The sequence below is a fragment of the Quercus lobata genome, chromosome 11 (assembly GCF_001633185.2).
Source record: "Quercus lobata isolate SW786 chromosome 11, ValleyOak3.0 Primary Assembly, whole genome shotgun sequence".
Taxonomy (NCBI): domain Eukaryota; kingdom Viridiplantae; phylum Streptophyta; class Magnoliopsida; order Fagales; family Fagaceae; genus Quercus; species Quercus lobata.
This window is the reverse complement of record NC_044914.1, coordinates 16,192,126-16,200,230: the sequence shown is the minus strand read 5'-3', so window position 1 is coordinate 16,200,230 and position 8,105 is coordinate 16,192,126. Positions and strand designations below refer to the sequence as shown.

At 36.4% G+C, this 8,105-nt stretch overlaps 1 protein-coding gene across 1 annotated transcript; it reads right to left on the bottom strand.

Moving 5' to 3' along the window:
• Positions 1-1,315: 1,315 nt before the first annotated feature.
• On the bottom strand, positions 1,316-1,687 carry LOC115966463. The gene has a single exon (XM_031085696.1). The coding sequence runs from the start codon at positions 1,685-1,687 to the stop codon at positions 1,316-1,318; it is 372 nt and encodes a 123-aa protein (XP_030941556.1).
• Between the last annotated feature and the right edge of the window lie 6,418 nt (positions 1,688-8,105).

The following is an 8,105-nucleotide window of genomic DNA, read 5'->3' as shown; positions in this document are numbered from 1 at the left end:
TCCAGCTCAGGGAGTCGTGGCCTGATAACTTAACCTTTGGCAGTGTCCTATGCCAAGTTTTCAGCACTTCGATCCCCATCTGGCGTGCTGGGGAGGACCCCTTGGCAAGTTCGATGTACTACCGACCCCGCCAGGGCCATGAGTATGGACTCCAGACCATGTCTTGGATACGCTTAGCTGACGGTGTCATGGAATTCGGCTCCACAGAGCTGATTCACGGAGATTGAATCTCATTCAGAAACATTGGACGAAAAATGAGAGTAAAATCAGGGGCGGAGGTACATGTATGAGCCTACAAAAATGGGACCCGGCCTTCCAAATATTTGAGCTAGTCTAATGAGCTTTTAAAACAACTGAGAGGTTTACCCTTATTTTCTTCTTCTTTGCTTCTTCTCAGACTCCCTGCCTCTTCTTTCATTTTTTGTCTTTAATCTATGCCTTCTGTTTAAGATTTTGCTTGGTTTCTGCATTGTTTCTTCTCCATGTTTGCCTTTTAGTTTGCTGACCCCACCCACATGACAAAGCATTGGAAAGGACAAAACTCAAAAAGCGACAAGAGAGTTTGAAAGTTTCAAACTTATTTATTGAATCTTCCAACATAATTGTTGGTTGTAGTTTTCCATTATCTATTTATACATTTATGTTTTAATATTCTAAAAAAGTGATTGTACTGTAATGAATAATTAGTTTCTTGGATAAAAAAATATATAATTTGTATTATTTGAGATTTACGTCTTTGAGTTGATAATTCTACATATATTATTTTAATTTTTTGTATTTGATATTTTCCTCTCCCTTGTGTATATGTGTGTGTTTGTTTCTCAAAAAAGAAAAGAAAAAGGAATGGGTAATTGTCCCACATTGCTTAATAGAGTGTGTTGTGTGTAGTATAACTTGCTTCACCCTCTCTTAAAAGTTACCATGACTTTTGATTGGAGTTGTGGTGTGCCTTTGTATTAGAACCTCTTTTATTCTCCCTTGTGTGTACGTGTGTGTGTGTTTGTTTCTCAAAAAAAAAAAAAAAAAAAAAAAAAAGGCCAGTACTAAAATATTTAATTTTATTAAATAAAACAAAACGGGTCTGAAACAATATTGAAACAATACTCATAACATTAATGATAACTAATAACTTGCCATATATAATTGTTGTGAAAAACTAAAAATAAGCGGAACACTTCTCTTATAAATTTTGTCCTTTTCTATCAATGTCTCGTAAACAAACCTCTTAGGCTCCTGCCAATTGCCATATGTTTTTTTTTTTTTTTTTTTTTTTTTTTTTGATGGAAAGCGGGAGGTTTTATTTATAAAACTACGTTCATATTTCAGTAGCATCTGCACCTGGGGTACAAAGTCTAGTTTCCCCGAGGCCAGTTAAGTCCCTAACATATGATACATCCACAAAACTGGGATAGGTACTATACACAAACACCAAAGTCTGTTGGCGAGTCCCCCACTTCGCTAGTTCATCAACACATCCATTTGCCTCACGGTACACGTGCACCTCCCACTCCTGGTCTAATAGGTTCCTACAATCACCAATTAAAGGCATCATATTAGTCGGGTAATTTACATTATTGTTTGTTAACCAGGATAGAACCACTTTTGAATCCAGTTCAAGGTGTAGGGACTTAAAACCCATATTCCAGGCCATCTCCAGGCCATGTCTGACCGCGGCCAGTTCAGCCATATTATTTGTTGCGAGGCCCAAATGAAGTGAAAAGCCAGAGATCCACCAGCCCCTGTGGTCTCGCAACACCCCTCCTGCACCGGCTAAACCAAGGTTCCCTAGAGCACTTCCATTAGTGTTTAGTTTAAGATAGGGATAAGGGGGGGGGGGGGATGCCATCTTATAAGTTGAGGAATGCGGCTCGGGGGTCGGCTGATGGTGCCAGCAAGGAAATGAAATTCTGTAGCTGCTTGCACCGAGGAGTATAGGAGACTATGTTGGGAGTGAGATTGGTTCTTAAAGATTCTTTCATTACGGGCAAGCCAAGTAAAAGGGAAGTAGATTCGCCACGGGACATGATGGGGTAATACAGCCCTATCCAACTTTGCATTGTATCTTAGCCAGTCTTGTAACGGGATATGAAAGAAGGACAAGGGCAATATTCCCGGTGATTGGGACCAAACTTCTCTCGCCCAGGGGCAGTCTCGAAGAATGTGTAAAGTCATTTTAAGGGAGTTGCAATGCGGGCATTGAGAATCCACATTCTGGCGACCAAAGGATAGGAATGTTTTAGTGGGTAATCGGTTGTGCATAGCCTTCCAGAGGAAAATTTGGATCTTTTTGGGGCAAGGTAAAGTCCATAGCCAGTTCCACAGGGTTTTGTTCCATGGGACCTGATGTTGGTGATAGAGAAATTGTGATGCGGACTTCACGGAGCACGTGCCCTTATTGTAAGGCCAAAGATAGGTGTCAGGAAGGCGAGCAAAGCGTGCCACAGGGATACCTTGAATGAGGTTTTGGAGGTGGGGGGAAAGAGGAAGGTTTAGAGATTCGAAAGCCCACGAGTGGTTTGACCACAGCGAGTTAACCCTACGGTCTTCATCATAGGGGAGGAGAGGACCCTCGATATAACTACGCAATGAGCCATCGGGAAGCCATGGATCCTGCCAAATCCGAATAGTTTTTCCATCTTCGATAATCCAACTCATACCTCCACGAAGCAATTTGACCCCCAACGAGAGAGCGGTCCAAATATGGGATTTTCGTGAGGTTCGAGGACTGGTAAACAGGGTAGCATGAGGAAAATATTTAGCTTGGAGCACCTGAGCCCATAAAGGCGTGGGATTGGAATAAAGGCACCAGGCCTGATTCATGACGATAGCATGGTTTCTATGGCGAGTGGAGGGTATTCCCAGCCCACCAGCTTCCTTGGGAGTAGTAACCGTAGCCTAGTTAACTGTGTGACAAGCCCTGTGATGATCAGTATCCCCCCCATAGGAAATTACAGCTTAATTTGTCAATGTGATGACAAATTTTTTGAGGGAGAAGCGTGGTTTGCATGGCATAGGTCGGGATAGAGGTGATAGAAGCTTTGATGAGGGTGGCCTGGCCAGCCATCGAAAGATATTTGGTTTGCCATCCTTCAATATGCATACGAATATTATCCACCAAATATTGATAGGAGCTGGCAGTGCGACGGGAGGTAAAAATAGGCGTTCCGAGATAGGTTCCTATGCGGTCCGTGGTGGGGAGTCCAAGGATTCCCGCCAACTACCATATGTTTGATATGTCCATTAATTACAATAATTGAACGGTGATGTCGATAGTGATTTCAATGATAGATTCATGATGAAGATTTGGACATGATAGCTACTCATTCGTTATTAATATGCATTAAAATATTATAAAGGTCTTCTAAAGCATTTTTCTTTCTTAGAAAATTCACAACGGTGGATTTTAAAATTTAGCTATTTAACACTATAAAAATATACTTTATATATTTTACTTATTTACTTTACAAAACATCCAATAGTAGTGAATTTATTTTAGTTTTCAATACAATAAAATAATATAAACAACATAACAAAATAATATTTCAGCATTATTATTTTCGGCATTAACGTTTTTTGGAAAATGATTCATTTTTCAGAGAATATTTTCTAGAAAACCATCTTATTTTTTGGTGTTTTGTAACAACCTTGAAAATAGACTTGAGAATGTTTTTTGGTGTTTGGTATTCACAGTTTTTATAACATTTCTTGTATAATTTAAAACATGTATAATAAGTGTATTGTGTAAACTCACCTAATGTAATCAATGTAAGCGAGAATAGTGGCTAAGCATACGAGAATGGCGACTAGGCATGCGAGATTGGCAAGATCGGTGAGGTTTGATGGAAGAGACGAAGAGCAAATGGCTGTGGAGAGTGAGGAGAGAGAAGCAACAGCAGAAATGGGAAAGGAGGAGAAAGAAAAAAAAAAGAAAAAAAATTAAAATATTCTGAATAGTGCGAACACAACATAAAACACACACACACACACACACACACACACACACACATATATATATATATATATATATATAAATGTATGTATTGTTTGGCTTTGGCTCACCGATGGAGCTCCAATTTTGTAATTGGCAGTGCTAAAAATATTAATATAACTTTTAGGAACCACCAATAATAATGCTCTAATTGAGGCTAAAGTGCATGAGATTGTAATCGATTAGTTTTAATTGGACCAATAGCAAATTAATTTAAGCTTAATTGTTTGTGAAAATCTTATTGGATAAAGTTAGGAACAGTTGCATCGATGCATGTACTAAAATGTCCAAATATTAACATATTTAGAAATTGTTAATTACAAAAATATTTAAATTTATTAATATTGAAATAATTAATAATGGACTGAAAAGTTCTCCCAAGCCCAATCAGTTATAGATCAAAAATAGCCATTGGAAGTTGGAAATTCATTCAAAATATGAAAATTTGTGCTGAAAACTGGGACTAAGTTCTGATAATTAAGCACTTTGGACCAGCATTTAATTTGTCGATCGGCATATCAAAGGCTCCTCTAAGTGCCAATATGGCACTCGGAGCACAAATATGTAAATTTTTTCAGATTTTTTGCAACAGCTTTAACAAAGCTTCAAATTTCAAATCTGATTTGCCAGCTAATAATTGATTTAGCTCTAGAGGCTTTAGTGCCATCCAAATCTTCTATGAATAGAGGGGAATGCCCCTATTCCAAAGCACCCCACCCCCTTGCTTCTTAGATGGAAGTAAGAGTTATTGGTCATACTTAGATTAATCTGCATTCTATATTAATGGTAAGATCTTCTTTATTAGAGTTGTTGGTTTTCCAGATAAAGTCCAATATAATACAAGATTCTACCACACCTTTTTTTTAAAATAATTTTTTTTAAAAACAAGTGTATCTAAAGCACTTTGAACAATTGACTATTCACTCTAGTGTATATAGTCTTACAATTCACACACATTATGTTATTATATGGAGAATGACTCTAAAATGTTGGCTAGATATTTTGAATCCAAAATCTCATAAGACATTTGATATCATTTGGGTTATCAAGTGTTGATACAGAATTTTATTCGGCCCTAAATATTTCTAAAAGTTTGAGCTTTAAATTAAGAATTTGGTGAACTTAGAGGTCATAAAATTCTCTTCAAATTGATTGTTATTGAACAAAAGTCATGCCTGAATTGGGCGAGGTATTGTGGAAATGTGAAAATTATCTCTTTGAATCTTTTATGAAAAATGTATATTTTGCCTTGATTTGATTTGGATGCATGCTTGAAAGGCATTTTATTTCTCAAAATTACTTGATTTTTCATAGAATGCGTGTCTTTCCTTGAAAATTCATTTAGTTTTCCATTTTATTGTGCGTGTTCAAATTAAATCAGGTCCCTTTTCATGTTGCGCTAATCTTCAATTAATTGTTACATGAATACACATTGTGGTTATTGTCATATAGAGGGCCAAGCTCATGCCATGTGGCAATCTATGATGAGGCTAGGTGCCCAAAGTTCTAGTATCTTCAAGAGATATTTTTAAGGAGATATTTTCATGCAAAATTTCTCTCCAAGTTTTTGGCTTGCTCACCAAGTTTTCTCTTTGCCCACCAAGTTTGATTCTCTTTTCCCACACATTCTTTGGTTAGTATACTCTCCGTACCTCTCTCACCACTACATAAGGACATAATCTCAGTACAAGAAAAAGGGGAGAGGACCTCACAAAAAGGAAAATAATCCTCTGGAGCTCTCATCTCTCACACCCATGGCTTGGTAGAGAGCCCTCTCTTTGCCTCTTCCTCATCTCTTTCTCATTTTCCCTTTTCCTCTATTATCTTCTCCCCCAAATACCTAGTGGTGGCGCCACTTTCAGTCCAAGATGTTCCGAGGAACACCTTGACCTTAAAAAAATAAAATTATATATAATAATTAAATTTTTTTTATTTGTTTACCCTTAAAAAAAAATTTAGGAACACCCTCAACCAAAATTAGGAACTCCCTCAAATAAAAAAAATAAAAAATTATTTGTTCTACTTTCAAGCAAAAAAAAAAAATTGTAACAGAGCATGCCCATCAGGGACAAAAAGCCCAACATCAATCCTAAACAACATATTACAAACCCAATCTAAAGAAAAAACAAGGTAAATAAACCAACATGGTAGCAAACCCACGAATTCTATAAAAAAAAAAAAAAAAAAAAAACCCAATATACACGTTTACGACCTAACCTAAAGAAACTAGAATAACAGATTCATCAAGTAAAGAAAAACCAGAACAGAGCACATCAATGACAACAACCAAAGGACAGCGCCTCTGCCTCGAGCAACACTGTAATAGAGCACATCGGTCATAACATTGAGCCTCAAACTCGAGCTTCAGAACCAGAACACATCGTGCATCGGAGATTGGAGATCAGTTCGATTGGATCAAAGATCGGTCTTCCTTGCCTTGATGTGCTGTCCGACAGCGCCGCCCCTTAGTCTTAGGCCTTCCTGCTCCCTCAGCCTCAAGGTATTTCATCTTTTTCTCTCTTTAGTCTCTTACATATGCAGGTTAATGGGTTAATGGGTATGAGTTTCTCTCTTAGAATCTCTGTCTCTCTCTCTTTATTTGAAGACTGAAAGCAAATGAGAGTCTCTCTCTCTCTCTTTGAGACTTTATCTGATTGCTTAGTTTTATCTTATCACTTTATTAATATTTGCCCCTGTTTTTGACTTTATTCGTTGGTGTTGGTGAGATACAATTAATTTTCTTTTAGTGTATTGTGATTTGTGATTGTGAATTTTTCTGATTGACTCTTGTAATTGGGGGTCATGGGGCTTGTCTGTTGAGTGGGGTCATGGGGTCGGGGTGAGATATTTGAATTGGGGGAAGTAAATGCACATGGGGTGTGTGCTAGTGCAACTAATAAACAATAATTTAATTAACCAATAATTAATTGGGGGAAGCAACTAATAAACAATAATTAATAATTTAATTAATCAATACATTATAAAAGACAAACAAATTAAATTATGTTAGGCTAAACAACAATTAATAATTTTATAATTAATAAAACAATAATATAACAAATTATAGTTTATAAAAGAAACAAATTAATGAAATAATTAAACAACAATAATTAATAATTTTATTAATATTTCAAATGAACTTATAATTTATTGCTTATTCTTTTGTTAGAATTATGGACAAATATTTGATAAGAAAACTACGTAAAAGATAATTGTAAACTTTATGTATTTGCGTGTTTTTTTATTGTTGTTGTTGTCAATATACAAAATTTTCTTTTATTAAATTGTGTAATTTATGCTTGTTAAGGAACATCTTAAAAGAAATTTCTAAAACCACTACTGCAAATACCCACTGACAAAACCCTCCCAAAACCCAGAAAAAATCTCATAGAAAACCCTTCCAAATTCCCCCCCCCCCCCAAAAAAAAAAAAAAAAAAAAAAAAAAAAAGAAAAACTTAAAAACCCTCCCAAAACCTAGCAAAAAGCTCTCATAGAAAACCCTTCCAAATACCTAGAAAACAACTCAAAAACCTCCCAAAATACCCAAAAAACGCAACTCAAAAACCCTACTAAAGAAACCCTCCTAGAAATTTTGTAGAAAACAGCAACAAAGAAAAAGAAGGAAAAACGAGCAGGAACAACAACAAAGAAACATAGCATAACCCATTGAATGAGCTTCCCCTCTCTTTTTTCCTTTACTCATTTTCTAGTTCTGTTTGAATCTTAACCTTGTTCTTTATGTTTTCTCTTCAGCCAAACACCAACAGAGGTAACCACAAGCATGAAGCTAGAGGAAACCAACACAACATAGCCAGCAATCATCAAAGCAAAGAGAACAAAAAAAAAAAAAGGAGAGGGCATCAGCTAGGTAAACCTGAAATTCCTCTTTGATTTTTCTATAGCTCCGTGAAGTATTTACACTTTTGTATACAATACACACACCATCATAGAGTCACATCACCCACGTTCTATTTCTAATCTATGCCATAGATTGCTCCTTTCTCATATCTATACTAGTTATGCACACATATATGCAGTATGTTCACAAGTACAAAAGCTCCATAACTTACTCTCTATTTGCGCGTGTTGTTCACGTGCTACCTTAGTCTTGGTTCA